Here is a 25,975-nt window from a genome sequence, read left to right as displayed (position 1 = left end):
AATCACTACTTTTGACATTTAAAAAAAGGAGAACATTACATCATATCTCTTCACATTCAGGCAGGCCTAGGTTAAGTTATGTCCTCTGAAAATATCATTATTACACTATTTTTGGTAATGTTAACAGGCCTATGTGGGGAAAACCTTCCTGTCAGGTTGACGGTTAATTCCTAGGCTAAACTAGCCTAGGACTCTGTCTAACCGGTAGACTAATGTAGGTTAGGTTAGGAAATTTTTCTTAATTTTCTCTATTTCCTTTGCTATTTAAACCGTTAATCGCATATTTTCACTTTGGTTAGTTATAATTTGTGCTTGTTACATTAATGGCATTATTGCATCGTTAAGGTCAACGAAAAATGTCTCGCCTTAGTAACTTTAACGGCCTAGAAAACTCAAAATAGTCGGAAATGAAGGTTTAATATATGAAATGGAATATATTTCTCGTTAAAACATTTTATATATTAGTTCCTGGACCTTAATATATACTCGTTTTTTTATACTTAAAGAAAAACTTAGCCTAAAGTTAGTAAAAAATCGTAGCGCCCACCAATCAAAACATGATATCGTAAACAATATTTGACCAATACCTTGTTATACTGCGACTTCTTTCACATTAGGTGAGGACGGTTTCTGCGTAAGACCTTGATATTACTAAAATCCCGATGAATTAGAAAAATCACTTATGAAACACAAAAGTAATAAAACATAACAGCGAGAATGAAGACGTCCACCCTCGAACGCCCGAAGCTGTCAACTGAGGAATGAATGAAAATCTGGGTTGCCAGATTTTCCAAATGAGAAAAGGCCAACTTCTGATCAACTGCACCTTTAAAAGGCCACCCTGATACTAGAAAAAGGTAGAATATATAGCATTTAAGGATAGCCTATTTCAAAAAGGCCAAATTTAGGTATCTAGCATGGAAAGAGGTCAAATTTGATTTTTTTTGGCCCGAAAAAGGCCAACCTGGCAACCTGAACTGAGGAAAGAATACCTTCAAGAATATTGTTTGGTATATTCTCATACTGTTGACTCTTTAGTTTTACTTTCTTTGGTATAAAATAAGGAAAAAGGGCATTTACAAGGCAACAGTTTGTATTTTTAATTACAGGAAAACTATTTTGTTAATTACACAAAAAAAATTGTTGTTACCTTATTCGAAATGTCCCAGCCTGGGTGTCCGTAACATCCTTGTGAACTAAAGATGGGGTTTTGGGGGATCCTATAGGCCTACCTGCTGAGTTATCAGCAGCCATTGCCTGGCCTTCTCTGGTCATAGCTTGGGTGAAAGGGCATTGGGTGCTGGTTTCATATATATATATATATATATATATATATATATATATATATATATATATATATATATATATATATATATATATATATATATATATATATATATATATATATATATATATATATATATCATATATATATATATATATATATATATATATATATATATATATATATATATATATATATATATATATATATATATATGGTCAGTCTCTATCCATTACCTCTGCCATTCACAAGTCACTTTTAAACTGAACATATTGACATTTACACTTATAAAACTATAAAGATAATTGCCAAGGTTAGGAATGATTTTGACGCAAGATTGACATTTTATTAGAAACGTTATAGAAATAACAAAACACTTACATAAAATAATGATTGCCACTTAATAGTGATGCAACTGCAGTAATATCTTAATGCTTAAACAACTTGAAATGACTCGATGATGTATTATTTCTCCAAGATATGGTCGACGTTGTTGAGGCACCAAATTCATTTTGTGGGAGAGTTATTGGAGTGAGTATAGAGTCCTTAAAGGAATAGAGTTGATTTCTTGAAGGAGCAGGGGAGTCCTTAAAGGAATAGAGAGTTCCTATAGAAGTAAATGAGTTCTTGAAGGAGCAGGGGAGTCCTTAAAGGAATAGAGAGTTCCTATAGAAGTAATTGGGTTCTTGAAGGCACAGGGGAGTCAGTAAAGGAATAGAGAGTCCCTATAGAAGTAATTGAGTTCTTGAAGGAACAGGGGAGTCAGTAAAGGAATAGAGAGTTCCTATAGAAGTAAATGAGTTCTTGAAGGAGCAGGGGAGTCCTTAAAGGAATAGAGAGTTCCTATAGAAGTAAATGAGTTCTTGAAGGAGCAGGGGAGTCCTTAAAGGAATAGAGAGTTCTTATGGAAGTAATTGAGTTCTTGAAGGAGCAGATGTTTCCTTAAAGGAAGAGAGAGATCTTAAAGGAATAAAGAGTTCTTACGGAAGTATTTGAGTTCTTGAAGGACCAGATGATTTCCTAAAGGAATAGAGATGTTTTAAAGGAATAAAGTTCCTATAGAAGTAAATGAGTTCTCGAAGGAGCAGATGATTTCCTAAAGGAATAGAGAGATTTTAAAGGAATAAAAAGTTCCTATAGAAGTAATTGAGTTCTTGAAGGAACAGATCATTTCCTAAAGGAATAGAGAGGTTTTAAAGGAATAAAGAGTTCCTATAAAGGTAATTGAGTTCTTGAAGGAGCAGGGAAGTCCTTAAAGGAATAGAAAGTCTTTAAAGAAGTAGAGGAATTGTTGAAGAAACAGGGGAGTCCTTAAAGGAAAGGAGATCTTAAAGGAATAGAGAGATCTGATAGAAGTAAATGAGTTCTTGAAGGAGCAGGGGAGTCCTTAAAGGAATAGAGTTCCTATAGAAGTAAGAGTTCTTACAGAAGTAAACGAGTTCTTGAAGGAGCAGGGGAGTCCTTAAAGGAATAGAGTTCTCATGGAAGTAGAGGAATTCTTGAAGAAGCAGGGGAGTCTTTTGAAGAGTAAAAGAGTCCTTAAAAGAGTAGGAGAGTTCCTAAAGGAATAGGAGAGTTCCTAAAGGATTAGGAGAGTCCTTAAGAGTATACATAGTCCATTAAGGAGTAGGGGGAGTCCTTAAAAGAGTAGAAGAGTCCTTAAAAAGTAGGGGATTCCTTAAAAGAATAGGAAAGTCCCTAAAGGAGTAGGAGAATCCTTAAAAGGATTAGAGTATATAGATGAAGAGTCCTGAAAAGAGAAGGATTCTTTAAAGGAATAAGGGAATTCCCAAAATTACTTTTTGAGTACTTAAAGGAGTAGGAAGTTATTAAATGTGGTAAGAAGAATCCTTGAATTAATTTACTCCAGCATATATGATTCAGAAACTTTTCTCATTGGTGGAAAGTGATATAAAACCACTGGAATTAAGCATAAAAGAAAAAGAAGGGAAGCAGATGGGCCTTAAAAGACATTATGGCACTTACAGATGCTGTTGGATGATTTAACCTGTCTTTTAGAAGAGAGGAATGGTACAGCATCACAAGAATCTTCTGTCTAAAATCCATCTTTAAATATATGGGGTGCTGTTTTGGTATGCTATCTCATTTATGGCGTGATCTCAGAAATTATTCTTTTGCTTTGGTATGCGATCTTAATGTTTTTTATAGGTAAAAAAAAAGCCAAGTATAATAGAAAATCTAATGGTTCTTGCTTTGCCGTGCGCTCGCTTCGCTGGCGATAAAATAAAATCCTCAAGCTCCGTATGTACTGGCAAGTGGTAATGTTGAGCTGCGTACGTTAACATCAATGATTGATTATTATTTCTTAGATAATTATTCCAAGTATATATTTTTCTAGAAAATCTAATGGTTCTTGCTTCGCTGAGAAGTGAAGTGAGATCGCTACTATCCGGTGAAATCGTACACCAAAGCAAAAGCACGACTTTGAGCTCGCATACCAAAACAGCACCACACATGGAACTAAAATTATGTTTTTAAAATTGAATTTACTTTTTAGGAAAGTTCTGCACCCCAACACCACCTCTTAAATGCACTAGTCGTGTCTAAATGATGTGTACATATTATATTATTTAGTCCACAGAATATTTACAAAATTTGTGAGCTGTTCTAGGAGTTATCACTTAGAAAGTGTTTCCAGATGGTTATGAATATATTTGATGAAAAAATTGAATGAGTAAATATTATTCATTGTGAATCACAAATAAACATCTCAACATGTCAGAAAGTTATGATGTCATTTCAGCTATTATATAATTTTTTAACTGTATGTATAGCAAGAACTCACCACCCTTTTCTGCATCCAACCACTTCCTAAACAACAAATAAGTTTTCTTTTATCATTCTAGCAATCCTGAACACAAAGTTATTTGATAACTTTGAACATTGAAGAGGAACACCATTTTTTTAACAAAATTCAGCATATATGTACAATACTATTAAAATATCTAAAGAAAAAAATAATTTTTGAATTAATCATTCGAATGTAGACTGATCTGTGACATGCTTGGTAATGGTCCAACATGATTTCAAAAGATTAATGAATATATTGAAGATCTTCCTAGATATTTGCCTTTAGTCATGAATACAAAGTTTTCTAATGTGAGATAAGGTTAAGGAAGCCATTAAAGAAAACATGCAGTTCACTTCATCCTCACAAACGATATAAAAATACAATCTTCAAAGTTTATGCAGTTGCAAAATAGAGACAACATGATTATGACATAGAATACCTTAGGTTACACTGAGAAAAATATACACAAATATATACATTCATCCTTATTACTATTAGTTATGTCTTCACAAGAAAATCAGTAACACAAACGTAACATTCTATAGAATATAAACTAAATGACTCTGAGTGAAGTGCTGAGTTGAGCCAGGTATTTGAAAATATCACCACTTGTGTGTTGTATACACTTCATGAAGGCACAGATTATCCTCTCAGTCTTGCACTGAAATAATTCATCCTTTTTACTGTAACTGCTCTTTAAAAAGTGCATTAGCAGGACCCAACTTTCACTGCAAGATTCATCCTACTCAACACAAGAAGAAGACATGGCTAGAGGTGGATGAAGCTGAGTCAGAGGGTCACCGATGATGGCATTGCTTTCACAAGACCTGATGGAATGGAAGCGAGTGCCAAGCGTGTGGGCGTGTGTGCTTGCTTGCACCCATGTTCCCTTACTAGCGAACGTGGGGGTGAAAGATTTAAAATGTGCAACCGTTCGCAGGCCAAGCATCAACCTAGATAGTGGATACAAATATTTATGCGTCGTGGACACAAATATTTACGCGTCTTGGTCAGACGTATTAACAAGAGCACCAGATACTTTTCAAGACGAAGTTTGATATTCCACTAAACTTTACACAATTTTACCCTTAGATTCCAAAGCATTTGGCTGTTCATGCAAGCAAACAAACAATACATTTAATGACCAGAATTTCCGCTAACTGCGGACGATTTGAATTTTCTAATGTGAAGACCGTTATTTTCGTTGAAATGACCGACAGAGTGTGTAGTATATGTTACATTCAAACAGGTCTTATTCAACCATATCAGGCCTTCATAGGCCTTAAGAGTATTTTTAAAATAGTAATATCAGAATTTTCTCTACTGTACAAGTCCGCATTATCGGTAGCAAGAAATAATTATATCAGAAAAAAGTAACTTGCCTAACAGAAATATTCTACTTTTAAATAATTTTAGATCAGCATTCCTAAGAAAAACTAATGTATTTACAGTACTGTACTTTGTAAAATCATACATATGAGATCCATGCTTCCCACAACCCAACCCCAAAATAATAGGGTTTCCTTAAAGGATACTTGGTGAATTATTGCAACAGTAATTTCCATACCCCAAAATAACTTGTACACTGGTTACTCCTTTTCCTGACATTTCGAATTTCACCACGAGCAGGCAGTGATAAAATGCAATAGCTACCCGACTGCTAACAGATAATGCTTCATGTATTGGGGAGATTATGATAACAGAGGCTGATGTAGGTCTTGATGTGGGATAAAAACACATGAGTCTGATTTAGTCAAGGTTAGATAATATCCATTCCTGGAGGGCTTAACTTTTAGGCTTCATTCAAAGGCCTTTTGTTCTAACCAGGGTCTAAAGATTGGGAGGTTTGTGGGGTACTGGGCCCCTTTCTTCTTCTTGAGGGTGCCGTCGCCATTTCGATATGGGTACGTGGCCATCATGATTGGCAGTTGCAGCTTGGCTTCTTTCTCTAGGTTGTTGGGCTCGATGATGAACTGCAAGAGAATTGTGATCAGTATCATCTGGGTCTTATAGGCATTAATATATTCATAATCAAGTAACTTTTGAGTGATTTCTGAGACTTTCCACTACAAAGATTCTGGAAAAAGGAGCATAAAGAGTATTGTTACCCCCATTGCCTTGCAAGATGCTAATGAATTTGGTAAAAGAGTATAAACAGTATTGTTACCTTCATTACTTTACAAGAAGATAATGATTTATCAAATCATGTTACTCTGATAATTTGTTGAAAATTACAAGCCACTAACAACTTACTTGAAAGCATTCAATAATAATGATATAAATGATGAATGAATGTAAACTATAATACAGTACTTTATTTTACATATCAGAGCTAATTTGGAAAATCTTTTTGAGATGCATTAACAAGCCACTAACTAATCACTAGAAAGCATTCTATAATAATGAAATAACTGATGAATGGCTGTAAGCTACAACATTTTATTTTATATATCAGAGCTAATTTGGGAAACCTATTTGAGATGCCTTTAAAAGTTACACAGAGACTACTGCAATTTTATCCACTCACAAAGACGTCGTATTGTATTCTGATGAGATGACATCCCCTTAGGTTAGTGGGCGGCAAGGGAGGGACGTACAACTGTTCATACTTCCAATCGTCCGTCTCAGTTGGTTTGATCTTCCCTCGACAAACTGAAGATAATTCTCGTATCTCTGCTTGGACGACTTTGTTTTTGGTGATGTATTGGATTGTCTGTGGAAAGGGCATTGGCTTTAATCTTTCTTTCTCCTCAGGTGAGGTATCAAGTGCAGATATCATTTATGAAATAAGCTATTTGTATGAATATACTGTTTAAAAATTCAAAATGATACCAGTGACAGATAACACTGATAATATTTAGAGAATAATTCTTTTCTGAAATGGTGGGTTCTAGGTATTTTATTTTTTTTCTAAAAGCTTTGATTTTTTGGTACCTGAGCTAATAAAGTATGTCTCAGGATCTGTATGCTGCCCCAACAATTATATACTTATTGAACATATGGGAGTATACAAATAGTCTGCATAACAATCACTAGGGAATATAATACAAAATAAAAATAGTGTGATTAAAGAGCCTCTGGGAATATCATAAACATCAAGGTCTAGAATCTCTAGAGAGTATAAGCTCTCAAGACCTTGATATACATAGCAAACATAATCTCAATTTAAAAAAACGTCCTATCGTGTACTTACCTCAGTCAAACAAGCTCTAGTACGTTTGATGGTGACTTTGCTTTGGTTGTGAACTCTTGCCCAAATACTGATAGTCTCTCCTGGGACATAGCCCCCTCTGTCAAGACGAACCCGGCAGGAGACTGGTCCTTGCGAGCAGCAAGTCATTCCAAATTTGTGTTCGATTTCGCAATGAAATGGTTGCTGTAACGAAAGGAAACGGTTAGATTAATTGATAGGCCTTAAGGTGAGTATGGCATATTTGATAACTGTTATTAACAGGGCGGTAAGCCTGACCATCTAACAGTTGCTATCAACATGAAGGCCAAGCATGGCCACTTGGCACTAACAGGGTGGTAAGCCTGACCATCTAACAGTTGCTATTAACATGAAGGCCAAGCATGGCCACTTGACACTAACAGGGTGGTAAGCCTGACCATTTAACAGTTGCTATTAACAAGAAGGCAAAACATGACCACTTGACCCTAACAGGGTGGTAAGCCTGACCATCTAACAGTTGCTATCAACATGAAAGCCAAGCATGGCCACTTGACACTGACAGGGTGGTAAGCCTGACCATCTAACAGTTGCTATTAACATGAAGGCCAAGCATGGCTATCTGACACCTGCCATTATCATGGAAGTCAAACTTGGTTATGTGAAACCTTATATTAACAAGAAGGCCAAACATTATTATTTGGCACTAGTTGTTGACATAAAGGGAGAACATGGCCTCTTGGCACCTAGCATTAACATGTAGGACAAGCAATAGCTATTCACATTGATTATCAGCATTAAGGGAAATGACAAAATACAAAAAAGAGACGTTATTGAAATGACAAATTTCCGAGAAGAGTCGTGAGAGATTTGCAAAACGAAACGTTACTGAAATGACAGGTTTGCAAAAAGAAACTTTACTGAAATGACAGTTTTGCAAAAAGAAATTTTACTGAAAGGACAGATTTATAAAAAGAAACATTACTGAAATGCGACTAAAATAGTCTTTACTGAAATGATAGAATTCCAAAAAGAAACTTTACTGAAATGATAGATTTATAAAAAGAAACATTACTGAAATGACAGACTAAAATAGTTTTAACTGAGGCTCAAACCAGCACTGAACTTCTACTATAGCTACTCACCGCAAGTATGGAAGGCTCCAGGTTCAAATCGATGGGACTCATGACGATGAAGACCTGCTGGTTCTTGTGTGTGAGGCCATTTGGCTCCCTGAGGGCTGCCTTGCAGAAGTATTGGACCCATCCGTGTTTTCCCAAGAACGTCGACGGGAGTCCCAAGGGCAGTCCCAGCTTGAAGGGAAAACTGTGGATTCCGGGGGACAGCAAAATGGGTCCTTGACCTGCAGGTAGAAAGTTCGGATAAGGAGTTTGGTTCATGGCAAGGTGAGATAATGTCTTGCTAATGAATTTCTATCTTTCACGTTTTGTGTAGATTAAAATTAGAGTAGAAATGTTTTGAAATAGGGATAAGATATTGTTTTGAAGATAGTCATTGTTCATAATCTTTATTATACCCACATTGCCCCCATATAAAAGATAATACGTTCTTCATTATTTAATTTTTCAATAAACACAGCAACATGTTTACTGAAAAATAAGGTAAATCTATGTAACATAAATGAAAGATTAAAGAACGAAATGTATCCTCAGATTAAGATGCCCAAAATACTTCACAGGCATTGAAGTTTAAACATTCAAAAACAATAAACCAAATATAGTTTCACCGACAAAAGGACATAATTTAGTTAACATTTGATGCAAAAACCCAATGCAGTCCCCTACAGAATTTGACTTGAGTTGTGAAAATCGGTTGGTAGGAAGAGTAAAGTACCGATGTTCAACTCTTATAATGACATGTAATTGAAAGAGGATTAAAAATCTACTAAAAAAGGCCTTGAAGAAAAGTACACTTCAAAGAACAGGTTGCCCTAATTCCCACGAAGAACCACAAGACGAAGAAATACCACAACAGCAGTTAAGGCCTTTCACCAGTTTTGCCAAAGGAAAAGATTTTTCTAACTTTCTATTGACGAGTGATCACAAGGACTATCAAAGCTGTAGCTTCAGTAAGTGGAATTCTGAGTACATATTAGGGAACAACAGTGTGATGAGGAAGGATTAGTTCTTCCTTATCAGCTGATATGTTCCTCAGAGATTAGGCCCGTAGAGGTTGAATAAAAAGTATTGGAGAACCATAAAGTATTGGCTCTTTCTTATCAGCTGGTAAGTTCCACAGAGATAAGGCCCGTAGAGGTTGAATAAAAAGTATTGGAGAACCATAAAGTATGGATTCTTTCTTATCAGCTAGTAAGTTCAACAGAGATAAGGCCCGTAGAGGTTGAATAAAAAGTATTGGAGAACCATAAAGTATGGATTCTTTCTTATCAGCTGGTAAGTTCCACATAGATAAGGCTCGTAGAGGTTGAATGAAAAGTATTGGAGAATCGTAAAGTATTGGTTCTTTCTTATCAGCTGGTAAGTTCCACAGAGATTAGGCTCGTAGAGGTTGAATAAAAAGTATTGGAGAACCAAAACATCTAAATTGTGATGTAGTATTGGTTCTTTCTTATCAGCTGATAAGTTCCACAGAGATTAGGCCTGTAGAGGTTAAATAAAAAGTATTGGAGAACCCAAACATATCTATACCCCTCCAAGTTTTACTATCTCCTTCAGTGTTTTGTCTTCATGCTGGGAAAAGAAAGAGAGGAAGTAAGTAAAAAGGGGAAATTAAAGGCAAACGTAGAAAGTAAAATAAAAAATAGACCAACAGCAGCTCTGGTTTCTCTTCCAGCTGTCAATTATATTTCTGCAAAATGATTGGAGGAAAAATTTCACCTGTACCTTCCATGCAACATAATGAACATAAAGACATTTCTATTAAAAATGCTTAATGGGAGTTAATAAACGCTTAATTCATAATGTAAATTTTATTTCTATATCCAGCGTTACATTGATAAATTGGGCAAAAAACTTCATTGTTCGTAAGTACACTCATGCAAAGGTTATTCTAAATATCATTTCTAATGCGTTTATTCTTGCGCGATGTAGTGACCCTTGGTCTCAAGATTTGCAAAAACACTAAGACGCAAATGTTAATGATTCTCATTTTGCAAACATGATTGTTGTTAAGCAATGCTGCAAAATATAACAAGCGTTAATGATTGATCTTGCCATGCGTTAATAACGGAACATCTAGACGTGAAAATGTATATTCATTTCTGTAGTTTTTCTCAGTTGCCAAAATGTATATTTATTTCTGTAATGTTTCTCAGTTGCCAAAATGTATATTTATTTCTGTAATGTTTCTCAGTTGCCAAAATGTATATTTATTTCTGTAATGTTTCTCAGTTGCCAAAATGTATATTTATTTCTGTAATGTTTCTCAGTTGCCAAAATGTATATTTATTTCTGTCATGTTTCTCAGTTCCCAAAATGTATATTTATTTCTGTAATGTTTCTCAGTTGCCAAAATGTATATTTATTTCTGCAATGTTTCTCAGTTGCCAATGTAAATATGTCGTAACAGACAAAGTATATTAATTTCTGTCATGTTTCTCAGTCGCCAATGTAAATATGTCGTAACAGACAATGTATATTTATTTCTGTCATGCTTCTCATCTACCAATGTAAATATGTCGTGCCTGTTGTTGTAAAAGTTACTGTAAATGGCGTCCAGTATTTCTGAAAGCACTGGAATATTATCAGGAATTAATGACACTACTGCTGAGATTAGGAACACGGAGGGGGCATTTCAAGAACTGGAATCACAGGAACAATTGGGAATCGTCGACTTACCGCGGGAATCGGAGTCATCTTGGGGTTCCAAGGGGAAGCGTTCGTCTGCAAAGAGGAACTATTACTTCTACGATTTGTTTTCATCAGAGCAAAGCTAAATGGGAGGGGCAAAGGGCAAGCTAGTGTGCCTTTCTAGTCCAGAGCCGAGGAAATCAAAACAGGATCAATGGAGGGAGGAAGGGTGAAAAGATGTGCTTGGATACGTAGGAAGCGATACGATTTAAAGAAGGGGTAAACATGAGATAAAATAAGGGAGAAAGGGTGAAAAGATGTGCTTGGATACGTAGGAAGCGATACGATATAAAGGGCAAACATGTAAATGGAGGTAGAAAGGGTGAAAAGATGTGCTTGGATACGTAGGAAGCGATACGACATAAAGAAAGGGTAAACATGAGATAAAATAAGGGAGAAAGAGTGAAAAGATGTGCTTTGAATACGTAGGAAGCGATACGATATAAAGGAGACTAGGGTAAACATGTAAATGGAGGGAGGAAGGATGAAAAGATGTGCTTGAATGCGTAGGAAGCGATACGATATAAAGGGTAAACATAAGATAAAATAAGATAGAAAGGGTGAAATAATATGCTTAAATACGTAGGAAACGATTTGATTTAAAGGAGAAAAGGGTTTTAGATGCTGACTGGGTAGGGAATGAAAATGAAATAACTATTGCCAGCAAAAGTGGGGGGGGGGGAATAAACAATGTCTTCACAAAGCTACTTTTGACGAAGAAAGGTGGGGGGAATAAACAATGTCTTCACAAAGCTACTTTTCACGAAGACTGACTGACTAGCTTTCAGTTCACTAATTGACCTGAAAAAAATTCCCTAATATTCAAGTCTCCAGTCAGCAACAGCAATTGGGAGAAACAGTATTGGTTAGCAATGGAAATAGAGTTTATTTTATACATATAATTGGAATAAATAGAAAATTAAATAATACATATTCAGTAATTAGGCTATAAAGAAACCCAAATTTTCAGTTATCTTTATTATTAATTTCTAATATAGGTATGGTGTTATCTCAAAACTTAAAACATGTCTTTCGATTCTCGAAAAATAAATCTTATTTCTGGTAGTTTTGAGGTTCCTTTAATAGACCTAATTCTCCCACGATGCTATTAAGAAAGATATAGAGAAAACGCACAGTTGCTAACCTAAACAGCTGTTGTAAATCTATATTTGTTCTTGATTTAAAATGAAATTAACTAAAAATCATGATTGGAGATATAATGATTTCAAAATAAACCGAAGACATTCTCCCGCATTTCAGTGTTTAAACTATATTCTCACTCATTATGTTAGTTCCTGAAGAGTCAAAGTCTATTGTAAATTCTATTCATTCTTTTATAAGAACTGAAAATCCATTCTCAGTCTTAGTTTCAGTACCCCGGGGACCTCAAACTATAATATCAGTCACTGTTAAATGGCTTAATGACCTCAAAACTACTCTTAATTTTGATTGCAATCACAGAGGAGCTCAAACTATATAATCAGTCCCAGTTAAATGGCTTAATGACCTCAAAACTACTCTTAATTTTGATTGCAATCTCAGAGGAGCTCAAACTATAATATCAGTCCCAATTAGCGGTCTTCAAAAGCTCATTCTTCATCCTGTTTGCAATCTCAGAAGAGCTCAAACTATAATATCAGTCACAGTTAGAGGTCTTAAAAAGATCAAAACTATTCTTGATCTTGATTGCAATCTCAGAAGAGATCAAACTATATCAGTCCCAGTTAGAGGTCTTAAAAAGGCTAAAACTATTCTTAATCTTGATTGCAATCTCAGAAGAGATCAAACTATAATATCAGTCACAGTTAGAGGTCTTAAAAAGCTCAATACTATTCTTAATCTTGATTGCAATCTCAGAAGAGATCAAATTATAATATCAGTCACAGTTAGAGGTTTTAAAAAGCTCAAAACTATTCTTAATCTTGATTGCAATCTCAGAGGACCTCAAACTATAATATCAGTCCCAGTTAAAGGGCATAATGAGCTCAAAATTATTCTTAATCTTGATTGCAATCTCAGAAGAGATCAAATTATAATATCAGTCACAGTTAGAGGTTTTAAAAAGCTCAAAACTATTCTTAATCTTGATTGCAATCTCAGTAGAGATCAAACTATATCAGTCCCAGTTAGAGGTCTTCAAAAGCTCAAAACTATTCTTGATCTTGATTGCAATCTCAGAGGAGCTCAAACTATATCAGTCCCAGTTAGAGGTCTTCAAAAGCTCAAAACTATTCTTAATCTTGATTGCAATCTCAGAGGAGCTCAAACTATAATATCAGTCCAAATTAGAGGTCTTCAAAAGCTCAAAACTATTCTTGATCTTGATTGCAATCACAGAGGAGCTCAATTTTATCAGTACTAACCCAAAATCTTGAGGAGCACAAATTGTTTTCTTGGTCCTAATTTCAGTCCCTGGGGAGTTCAAATTGTATACGAATTATATCAAAGTATGCACATTAAAAATATCACTGAAATGTCAGTTGGTCAAAAGAGACATTTCATGCCCAAGAAAACTATCATCAATCATAAACTCAATTAGTGTTGAGACATTGGTAATTGTAAAGAACATAAGGCTACATTAGACCAGCTTTCTAAAAACGTACTTTCTCAAATACAAGCAACAGCTGAAGAGGGATTTTTCCTCTGAAAACTGAAGTCCTGAAATATCTGATGACAATTACCTAGCAGAGTTTGATTGTTTTGAAGCAACCATGTTATGACCTAAATATCCCTGCATTTTTTTAGGTCTGAAGAATCGCTTTTTCTAGAGGTTGGGCTACATTTTTTTTTTTTTTTTTGGTATAGGGGTTTACTTTCCCCCTTTCCAATTATTTCCGGTCTTTGAGGACTAGGACACTGGACAGTTCTAAATGTCCTTAATTCAATCTCAAATCTGGTACTTCAGATCTCATTGAGGACATGACATTGGACACTATAATCATTTTTTTTTAACGAGGCGCATTTGTAGACTCACAGGGGTGCCCTTTTAGCTCGGAAAAGTTTCCTTCTAGCTGATTGGTTGGACAAAATAATTCTAACCAATCAGCTAGTAGAAAACTTTAGCTCTAAGGGCACTAGTAGAAAACTTTTCCGAGCTAAAAGGGCAACAATTGCACTGACTCGTGGGGGTGCCCTTTTAGCTCGGAAAAGTTTCCTACTAGCTGATTGGTTGGACAAAGTAATCCTACCCAATCAGATAGTAGGAAAGTTTTCTAAGCTAAAAGGGCACCCCTACGAGTCGGTGCAAATGCACCTCATTAAAAAAAAATGAGTATAGTGCTAAATGTCCTTCTTCACTTCAATCATAAAACTGGAACTTAAGACCTTTCTCTTTTACAAAACATAGCAGGAAATGAATTATTTAAACTCAAAATATGTAAAAAAAAAAAAGAAGAAAAAATATATAATAATCACACACACTGAACCATTCTTACCTCCTCCTTTCCTTATCTTAAAATCAGTTTCAAAATTGATCTTTGCATTACACTGACTGGCTCGCATCCTACCAAGAAGAGCTCTCTTCCCAATCCAAGAGAGAAGTATTAGATAGAATAGTTTATGGAGGACCGACCAGGGAAAGGGAATAGGTGACAGGCACCGACCTTGCTGCGTACCCTGTCACTCTCTCGTCTACTTCATTATCATCATCATTGTCTATTCATTATCCTTTGTTGATCCGTTTAAATTTACTTATCTTTAAACCTGAAGGCCGTGTTACAACGATGGTGTAGCTATGTAACAGAGAGACAAGTCTGTACAGAAACATTTTATGAAATATTTCATAAAACATTTTATGAAATATTTCATAAAACATTTCATGAAACATTTTATGAAATATCTCATGAAACATTTTATGAAATATTTCATGAAACATTTCATGAAATATCTCATGAAACAATTTATGAAATATCTCAAGAAACATTTTATGAAATATTTCATGAAACGTTTTATGAAATATTTCATGAAACATTTTATGAAATATCTCATGAAACAATTTATGAAATATCTCATGAAACATCTCAAGAAACATTTCATGAAATATCTCACGAAACATTTTATGAAATATTTCATGAAACGTTTTATGAAATATTTCATGAAACATTTTATGAAATATCTCATGAAACATTTTATGAAATATCTCATGAAACAATATATTAAATATCTCATGAAACATCTCAAGAAACATTTCATGAAATATCTCACGAAACATTTTATGAAAAATCTCACGAAACATTTCATGAAACATTTTATGAAATATCTCATGAAACATTTCATGAAAAATCTCAAGAAACATTTTATGAAATATCTCACGAAACAATTTATGAAACTCTGATGAACATTTCATGAAAAGCAGACTCACCTGGCTCCCCGAGCAGTCGCATGCGGAAATCGATGTAGTTTTCTTTATCGGTGAAAACCTGTTGACGGCGATCAGTGACCCTCACGACGCCCTCCCCCACCACGTGGAAATACACACCTGTTGAGGAGAGACAAATACATCAGTCAACAAGTAAACAAAAGCATAAATACATCAGTCAACAAGTAAACAAAAGCGTAATACATCAGTCAACAAGTAAACAAAAGCATAAATACATCAGTCAACAAGTAAACAAAAGCATAAATACATCAGTCAACAAGTAAACAAAAGCATAAATACATCAGTCAACAAGTAAACAAAAGCATAAATACATCAGTCAACAAGTAAACCAAAGCATAAATACATCAGTCAACAAGTAAACAAAAGCATAAATACATCAGTCAACAAGTAAACAAAAGCATAAATACATCAGTCAACAAGTAAACACAAGCATAAATACATCAGTCAACAAGTAAACAAAAGCATAAATACATCAGTCAACAAGTAAACACAAGCATAAATACATCAGTCAACAAGTAAACAAAAGCCTAAATACATCAGTCAACAAGTAAACACAAGCATAAATACATCAGTCAACAAGTAAACAAAAGCCTAAATACATCAGTCAACAAGTAAACAAAAGCATAAATACATCAGTCAACAAGTAAACAAAAGCGTAATACATCAGTCAACAAGTAAACAAAAGCATAAATACATCAGTCAACAGGTAAACAAAAGCATAAATACATCAGTCAACAAGTAAACAAAAGCATAAATACATCAGTCAACAAGTAAACAAAAGCATAAATATATCAGTCAACAAGTAAACAAAAGCATAAATACATCAGTCAACAAGTAAACAAAAGCATAAATACATCAGTCAACAAGTAAACAAAAGCATAAATACATCAGTCAACAAGTAAACAAAAGCATAAATACATCAGTCAACAAGTAAACAAAAGCATAAATACATCAGTCAACAAGTAAACAAAAGCATAAATACATCAGTCAACAAGTAAACAAAAGCATAAATACATCAGTCAACAAGTAAACAAAAGCATAAATACATCAGTCAACAAGTAAACAAAAGCGTAATACATCAGTCAACAAGTAAACAAAAGCACAAATACATCAGTCAACAAGTAAACAAAAGCATAAATACATCAGTCAACAAGTAAACAAAAGCACAAATACATCAGTCAACAAGTAAACAAAAGCATAAATACATCAGTCAACAAGTAAACAAAAGCATAAATACATCAGTCAACAAGTAAACAAAAGCATAAATACATCAGTCAACAAGTAAACAAAAGCATAAATACATCAGTCAACAAGTAACCAAAAGCACAAAGAGAGCGCAGACCTCCGCCAAGGCAACTTAGCTCCCTTTATCCTCCCATCTCGACCTTAACTAGATCCTTATTTATTTGTTTGAGAAATACTAAACCAAGTGCAGACCTCCGCCAAGGCAGTTCCGTTTCCTCCCTTATACCACCTCGACCTTAACTAGATCCCTATTTATTTGTTTGAAGAGAAATACACAAAAAAGTGCAGACCTCCGCCAAGGCAGCTCGGCTTCCTTTATCCTACCATCTCAATCTCCCCTAAATGCTCATCTATTTGTTTGAGGAGAAATACCCAAAAAAGCGCAGACCTCCGCCAAGGCAGCTCTGTTCCCTTTATCTTACCATCTCGACCTTAACTAGATCCTTATTTATTTGTCTGAGAAATACCCAAACAAGTGCAGACCTCCGCTAAGGCAGCTCCGTTTCCTCCTTTATACCATCTAGACCTTAACTAGCTCCCTATTCATTTGTTTGTGGAGAAATACCCATACAAGTGCAGACCTCCGCCAAGGCAGCTCCGTTCCCTTTACCATACCATCTCAATCTCCCCTAGATCCTTATTTATTTGTTTGTGGAGAAATACCCATACAAGTGCAGACCTCCGCCACAGCCGCTACGTTTCTTTTATCATGCCATCTCCCAACTGGTCCAATTTTGCAATAATGAAAAATCCTCCAAAAAAGAATAAACTAGAGGGGCACTCAGTAGAGCGCAGACCTCCGCCGTTGCAGCTTATTTCTCAACCTTTTGCTCCACCTTGACCTTAACCTTTGACATTAACATGTATTAATTGGCGTGGATTTTCATACACTCAAATATGAACCAAGTTTGAAGTCTCTGTGACAACGATGTCTAAACTTATGGCTGATTACGTGAATTGGACATTTTGCTTGGCAGTGACCTTGACCTTTGACCTTGACCTTCCAAAATTTAATTATTTCCAGCTTTTTATATAATGGTTAATCCCTGCAAGTTTCATTACTCTACGATGAAAGTTGTGGCCAGGAAGCTATTCACAAAGAAACACACTAGCAAGGGGGTAAAACATAACCTCCTTCCAACTTCGTTGACGTAGGTAATTAGCAGGAAGAAGAAGAAGAAGAAGAAAAATTAGCAGGAAGAAGAAGAAGAAAAATTAGCAGGAAGAAGAAGAAGAGAAGAAAAAGAAGAAGAAGAAGAAAAATTAGCAGGAAGAAGAAGAAGAAGAAAAATTAGCAGGAAGAAGAAGAACAACAACATCAACAACAATTAGCAGGAAGAAGAAGAGAAGAAAAAAGAAGAAAAAGAAGAAGAGGAAAAAGAAACGAAGTAAAAGACGGCATTAATCAGATGCTTCGCTCCCAGCTCATCATTATTTACGTCTTGTTTCTTTGGTATTTTATGGTTTTAGCAACCAATAATGAGACTTGTAAATAGGGCTCTTACTTTTACTTCAGCGGCTGTGGTGTCTGGGAGTGACCTGGCTTTGCAAGGTTGATTCTCACAGCGGAGCACTGTAAGCAGGAAAGGTTTGTGCAGTTTTCCTTATGGCTACACCTACTTTTTAGCTTCTCATTTTATTTATTCTATTTTGTCTAAATTCACAAAACTTTCACTCTATAGTGTAATTACAGATATATTTCTTAGGGTTCTAAGAAGAGAGAGAGAGAGAGAGAGAGAGAGAGAGAGAGAGAGAGAGAGAGAGAGAGAGAGGACGCAATCTTCGGGTCCCCTTGAGAGAGAGAGAGTGAGAGATTTCATCAGGTCCCCTCAAGAGCAGAGAGAGAGAGAGAGAGAGAGAGAGAGAGAGAGAGAGAGAGAGAGAGAGAGAGAGACTCAACATTGTTAAACCCCAATAAACATCTAAATGTGACCAACTTTCAAGAATTCGTAGCCACAAGAACACGGGAGATTTTCCTCTTGTCAGTTACATCAGCTTCCTGAGAGATGATAGATTCATCTTACATCATCATTCGGTAACATATCTTTAAAGACTTTGATGTTGTCATCAAAATAATGACGTCACTGAACTATACTCAATTTTTTTTAATGAGGCGCATTTGCACCGACTCGCAGCGGGGCCCTTTTAGCTCGGAAAAGTTTCCTGTTATCTGATTGGTTAGAATTATCTTGTTCAACCAAGCAGTGATCAGAAAACTTTTCAGAGCTAAAAGGGGCCCCCTGCGAGTCGGTGGAAATCTGCCTCACTAAAAAGAATTGACTATAGCTAATGGAACTTCAAAAGTTCAAACTTGCAGTAAATGTTTTTAAGGGTTAGAATTATCTTGTCCAACCAATCAGCGATCAGGAAACTTTTCAGAGCTAAAAGGGGCCTCCTGCGAGTCGGTGGAAATCTGCCTCACTAAAAAGAATTGACTATAGCTAATGGAACTTCAAAACTTCAAACTTGCAGGAAATGTTTTTATGTTGAACTGGATGACATCAGTTTTTTTATAGTTTATTTATGATAGATCTGTTTTAATGTTGTTATTGTTCTTAAAATATCTTATTCTAATTGGTCATTACTGTTCATATTGTTTATTTATTTCCTTATTTCCTTTCCTCACTGGGCTATTTTTCCCTGTTGGAGCCCTTGAGCTTATAGCATCCTGCTTTTCCAACTAGGGTTATAGCCTACCTAGTAGTAGTAATAATAATAATAATAATAATAATAATAATAATTAAACATTTAATCTAGGAAACCAATAGGCCTCCACCTTTTTGCAATTGCATCCTAATGTATCCTCACTGGGCTATTTTTCCCTATTGGAGCCCTTGGGCTTATAGCATCTTGCTTTTCCAACTAGGGTTGTAGCTTGGCTAGCAATAATAATAATAATAATAATAATAATAATAATAATAATAATAATAATAATAATAGAATTCTGAACCTTGGTAAGCCTAAAACTATTTTTTAAATTTTCGGAAAAGGGTTCTACCATCTCGTGTTGCGAAGAAAACTGGTTTCTGAGGATACTTTTTTTTCGATCTCTCTTCTTTTTTTGTGGTGGTATAGTGTTCGGTTATGACTTGCGTATTTTCTTTGCATTACTTTGTGTCATTTAGTTGTTTTATTTGTAAATAATATATACAGATATAGCTTCTAAGACACACACACACACACACACACACATTATATGAACATATTTTCGTTCATTTCTTTTTAAAATTCATAAAATTTTTCCCTGTTGGAGCCCTTGTGGGCTTATAGCATCTTACTTTTCCAATTGGGTTGTAGCTTAGTTAATAATAATAATAATAATAATAATAATAATAATAATAATAATAATAATAATAATAATAATAATAATCCCTGTTCTATTTCCTGCCTGCTCATAAAGCACTCGTAAATAACGCAAGTTCCCACGCGGATATAATAATGGGTTCAACTGCAATTAGAAAAAAACACAAAACATGCATCACATCACGCCGAAGGAAAAACATACTGACGAAGTAATTACTCAGCCGTGGCGAGTGAAAGGGGACCACCTGGTCCGGTCCATGTGTCTCCAGAGGTTCCTCGTGAACCATTTGTCCCACTGAACCATAATTAAGAAAGGGACGCTGGCCCACCTCATGTTTTACATAGCCGAAAGTTGTTTTGTGTTTATGTTTAGTTGGAGACTTCTTCTCCGGTTAGGGAGCCGAGGTATGTCTTCGCGGAATGTTATAGGAGAGGAGAGGGATTAATTTTGAGCTCCAAATTTGCCTCGTATGCTATTTATGAAGTCGTATGATACTTGTTGAGTTGGAGACTTATTCTCCCGTTAGGGAGCCAAGGTATGTCTTCGCGGAATGTTATAGGAGAGGAGAGGGATTCATTTTGAGCTCTAAATTTGCCTCGTATACTATTTATGAAGTCGTATGACCCATGTTGAGTTGGAGACTTATTCTCCGGTTAGGGAGCCGAGGTATGTCTTCGCGGAATGTTATAGGAGAGGAGAGGGATTCATTTTGAGCTCTAAATTTGCCTCGTATGCTATTTATGAAGTCGTATGACTCATGCTGAGTTGGAGACTTCTTCATCAGTTAGGGAGCCGAGGTATGTCTTTGCGAAATGGTACAGGAGAGGTGGTATTAATTTCGAGCTCTAAATTTGCCTCGTATGCTATTTATGAAGTCGTATGACTCATGTTGAGTTGGAGACTTCTTCTCCGGTTAGGGAGCCGAGGTATGTCTTCGCGGAATGGTACAAGAGAAGAGAGGGATTCATTTCGGGCTCCAAATTTGCCTCGTATGGTATTTATAAAGTAAAATGCCTCACGTTACTGTAAATTGTTCTTGTATATGTTTAGTTGGAGACTTCTTCTATGGTTAGGGAGCCGAGGTATGTCTTCGCAGAATGGTACAGGAGAGGAGAGGGATTAATTTTGAGCCCTAAATTTGCCTCGTATGCTATTTATGAAGTCAAATGACTCATGTTTAGTTGGACACTTCTTTTACGGTTAGGGAGCTGAGGTGTGTCTTCGCGGAATGGTACAGGAGAGGAGAGGGATTCATTTCGAGCCCCAAATTTGCCTCGTATGCTATTTATAAAGTCAAATGCCTCACGTTACTGTAAGTTGTTTTGTGTACATGTTTAGTTGGAGACTTCTTCTCCGGTTAGGGAGCCGAGGTATGTCTTCGCGGAATGGTACAGGAGAGGAGAGGGATTAATTTTGAGCTCCAAATTTGCCTCGTATGCTATTTATGAAGTCGAATGACTCACGTTGCTGTAACAGTTTCTTATCTCTCTCTCTCTCTCTCTCTCTCTCTCTCTCTCTCTCTCTCTCTCTCTCTCTCTCTCTCCGTGTGTGTGTGTCCGAAGCTTCATTTCGTCCCTAGGGCTCCAGTTTGGCCTTGAATATTAAATTGTTCATGTGATACAATGAATTTTTTTTGGAACTCAAAACACGTTCTTACACCAACACCCTCTCTCTCTCTCTCTCTCTCTCTCTCTCTCTCTCTCTCTCTCTCTCAACGAAGCTAAATTTCGTTCCTGGGCTCCAGAATAGCCTCGTATAATATTTGTCAATTTGATACAATGACTATTTTTGGTATTCGAAACACATTCTTATACACTCTCTCTCTCTCTCTCTCTCTCTCTCTCTCTCTCTCTCTCTCTCTCTCTCTCTCTCTCTCTCTCTCTCTCTCTCTCTGATATTACCACATGCAAATACTAATAATTAATTCGGAAGTGACTACAAATTCAAAGGGATTCGTAACGTCCAAATCACGATAATTTCGAAAGGATAATATTCACAAGTAAAGAACGGAAAGGGCGGGAAGGGGGGGGGGGGAGGAGGGAATATTAGTGGCTTACTTTCTCAACAGACCACAACTCCCTCACCCCTTTCCCTCCCCTCCCCTCTCTCTCACTCTCTACCCTTCGTTGTAACCACAAACCCGAAACAGTATCATTATATCTCTCGCCTTTCTTTCTTTTTGCCATAACTCTCCAGTCCATGACAGAGAATACCTTCCCCCCCACCCCACCCCCCAGGGGTGGGGGGGGGAGGCTTTCGCTGACTTCGCTTTTATTTAAAGGTTTAAAGGCCGCTCATGAATGGCAGAGGCAAGGGACGGTGACATTGCCCTAGTAAGCAGGGCAATGCCTTAGAGACTGATCATACATATGGTCAGCGTCCAAGCCACCTCTCCACTCAAGCTAGGACCAAGGAGGGCCAGGCAGTGGCTGCTGATCACTCAGCAGATAGACCTGTTTCAATGGTTTTTCTTCACAGGAGTAAAGGGTACAATTAGGAACATTATTCTGGTTCCTTATTTCCTTTCCTCACTGAGCTATTTTCCCTGTTGGAGTCCTTGGGCTTATAGCATTCTGCTTTTCCAATTATGGTTGTAACTTAGTTGCTAATAATAATAATAATGATGATGATGATAATAATAATAATAATAATAATAATAATAATAATAACAATACGACTAGGGTTGCAACTTAGCTAATAATAATAATAATAATAATAATAAAAATACGACTAGGGTTGTAACTTAGCTAGTAATAATAACAATAATAATAAAAATAATAATAATAATAATAATACTAATAAAAAGTCTTGAATACAATTGTTAACATTCTCTTTCAATTAAACTGATTCCCTTGATTTAACACAGTACAAGGCAACGATTTTTATGATTGTAAAATAAAATCATAAGTTTTTCTTTCAAACCACAATTGCTCTAAACTACAATACTTCCTATCATGTTCTCCTCGAGTGATTTTTCCCAAGGTAATAGGGTTAAAATACCTGTCATTTTAAGCATTACAAAGACAATCAGTCCTAAAAAAAAAAAAAAAAAAAAAAAAAAAAAAAAAAAAAAAAAAAAAAAATTCCTTTGCGTAAGCTGCGGGTTTTGATGAAGAATTCTCACGGTTGAATAATATGCATTTAAGAGCTATTCTAAGCTAGAATACCTTCCAAAGGCGATTTATAATAAAACAGAATACTTTCACTCGCCTTATGTGGTCTTTCGAAACATGTCATATCGCAGTTAGAATAGATTCCAAGCACGGTATCCATCTAGTAATGCTTTCATAAGCATAGTGATGCTTTCACAAGCATCATGTGTTTGGTTTGTAAAAACATGTAAGATTTGATAATTCTTAACTAGCTTCCATTCGTCCGTCAAAGGAATATGCAAAGTAAATCAACATAATTTCCTCCTAAGTCTATTGACGCAAAGGGCCTCGGTTAGATTTCGCCAGTCGCCTCTATCTTGAAATTTTAAATCAATACTTCTCCATTCATCATCATCTACTTGACGCTTCATAGTCCTCAGCCATGTAGGCCTGGGACTTCCAACTATTTAAGTGCCTTGTGGAGCCCATGATCACCATCTCCTCCTACGCCTATTGACGCAAAGGGCCTGGGTTAGATTTCGCCAGTCGTCTCTATCTTGAACTTTTAAAATCAATACTTCTCCATTCATTACCCCCTACTTCACGCTTCATAGTCCTCAGCCATGTAGGCCTGGGTCTACCAACTCTTCTAGTGCTTTGTGGAGCCCCCCATCATCATCATCATCATCATCATCTCCTCCTACGCCTATTGACGCAAAGGGCCTCGGTTAGATTTCGCCAGCCGTCTCTATCTTGAGCTTTTAAATCAATACTTCTACATTCATCATCTCCCACCTCACGCTTCATAGTCCTCAGCCATGTAGGCTTGGGTCTTCCAACTCTTTAAGTGCCTTGTGGAGCCCATGATCACCATCTCCTCCTACGCCTATTGACGCAAAGGGCCTCAGTTAGATTTCGCCAGTCGTCTCTATCTTTAGCTTTTAATTCAATACTTCTCTATTCATCATCTCCCACTTCACGCTTCATAGTCCTCAGCCATGTAGGTTTGGGTCTTCTAACTCTCCTAGTGCCTTGTGGAGCCCATCATCATCATCATCATCATCATCATCTCCTCCTACGCCTATTGACGCAAAGGGCCTCGGTTAGATTTCACCAGCCGTCTCTATCTTGAGCTTTTAAATCAATACTTTTCCATTCATCATCTCCTACTTCGCACTTCATAGTCCTCAGCCATGTAGGCCTGGGTCTTCCAACTCTCCTAGTGCCTTGTGGAGCCCAGTTAAAAGTTTGGTGAACTAATCCCTTGACCATTTAAACCATATTAATATTAATATTAACAATAAAATAATTTCCTAGTAGTTTTATCAACAGTTCAAACGTGCAGTGAATGTTTTTATGAACAGCCTGACATAAGTCTCTTTTCATGGTTAATGTATGAAAGATCTATTTTAACGTTGTTAATGTTCTTGAAAATATTTCATTTTAATTGTTCATTACTTATCTTGCAGTTTATTTATTTCAATATTTCCTTTCCTCACTGGGCTATTTTTCACTGTTAGAGCCCTTGGGCTTAAAGAATCCTGCTTTTCCAACAAGGGTTGTAGCTTAGCTAGTAGCAATACTAATAATGATAATAAAAATAATCATAATAATGTTAATAATAAAAATAAAAATAATCATAATAATAATAATAATAATAATAATAATAATAATAATAATAATGATAATGATAATAATAATAATAATAATAATAATAATAATATTATTATTAATAATAATAATAATTCAATTAAAAAAAGAGAGAAAATAACAATTTGAACAATCAGGAAATATGATACAATACTAATCATACATACATACATACATCCATACATTCATACATACATACATACATACATACAGACAGTGTTCTAGTGTGTATGAACAATCTCTGCCATGCTGTTAGCAATCTTTAAAACAATTTGCAATTAGCAATTTATTTCCGCTGTTAGAGGCAACAGACATTTCTGAAATGACATTTCATCATACTAACCATTTCTTTCCTCCAGTACATTTCCTTTAGGGAGTTAATGCTTGAGGGTACACTCGGGCACACTATCTTATCTTATTTCTCTTCCTTTTGTTTCGTTAAAGTTTTTATAGTTTATATAAGAAATATCTATTTTAATGCTGTTACTGTTCTTAAAATGTTTTATTTTTTCTTGTTTCCTTTCCTCACTAGGCTATTTTCCCTGTTGGAGCCCTCCGGCATAAATTATAGCATCCTGCTTTTCCAACTAGGGTTGTAGATTAGCTAGTAATAATAATAATAATAATAATAATAATAATAATAATAATAATCATGATAATAACAACAATAATAAATACTAAATAATGATCATAATAATAATAATAATAATAATAATAATAATAATAATAATAATAATAATTAGCATCTTGCTTTTCCAACTAGGGTTGTAGATTAGCTAATAATAATAATAATAATAATAATAATAATTATAATAATAATAATAATAATAATAATAATAACTTTCATAAAACATCTAGGTTCCTTTGAGAGAATAAGAAACAAGTAAAAAATCATAATGATAAAAAGGACAAAATGAACGTAAAAAGAAACACTTCGAACACATGTAGTACCTTCAAGGTTAAATCCTTACAAGGCCGACCCACGGTCAAGGCTTCAAACCTGACCAGAATAAAATATACATAGATTTATTTGCTATCATCCCAGCCACTGAGGGGGGGGGGGGGGGGGGGCAAGTCAGCCTCGACTTGCTGCCGGTCCCAAGCCCGGGTAAAAATGGGGAGGGTTGGCGGCAGGAAAGGCATCCGGCCGTGAAAAATTAGCCGAACCTAATATGACCAGTGGAAATTGTGAGATTAGAATTAATGCTAA

At 35.7% G+C, this 25,975-nt stretch overlaps 1 protein-coding gene across 2 annotated transcripts in view; it reads right to left on the bottom strand.

Annotated features, from left to right (window-relative positions):
- Positions 1-3,075: 3,075 nt before the first annotated feature.
- Vdup1 (arrestin family protein Vdup1) overlaps positions 3,076-25,975 on the bottom strand; it is an 85,714-nt gene continuing 62,814 nt past the window's right edge. Inside the window, exons 3-8 of one of the 2 annotated variants that reach the window (XM_068381844.1) lie at positions 15,457-15,573; positions 11,085-11,129; positions 8,412-8,629; positions 7,291-7,473; positions 6,625-6,810; positions 3,076-6,070 (exon numbers count right to left, since the gene is read on the bottom strand). In XM_068381844.1, the coding sequence (XP_068237945.1) occupies positions 5,897-6,070; positions 6,625-6,810; positions 7,291-7,473; positions 8,412-8,629; positions 11,085-11,129; positions 15,457-15,573 (923 nt within the window). In that variant the 3' untranslated portion in view covers positions 3,076-5,896. The remainder of the gene's footprint in view (positions 6,071-6,624; positions 6,811-7,290; positions 7,474-8,411; positions 8,630-11,084; positions 11,130-15,456; positions 15,574-25,975) is intronic. The other variant, XM_068381845.1, reaches the window with a different exon arrangement.

Source organism: Palaemon carinicauda, chromosome 10, assembly GCF_036898095.1.
Source record: "Palaemon carinicauda isolate YSFRI2023 chromosome 10, ASM3689809v2, whole genome shotgun sequence".
Classification (NCBI taxonomy): domain Eukaryota; kingdom Metazoa; phylum Arthropoda; class Malacostraca; order Decapoda; family Palaemonidae; genus Palaemon; species Palaemon carinicauda.
The sequence above is the reverse complement of the archived record's forward strand: the minus strand, read 5'-3'. Positions and strand labels throughout refer to the sequence as shown.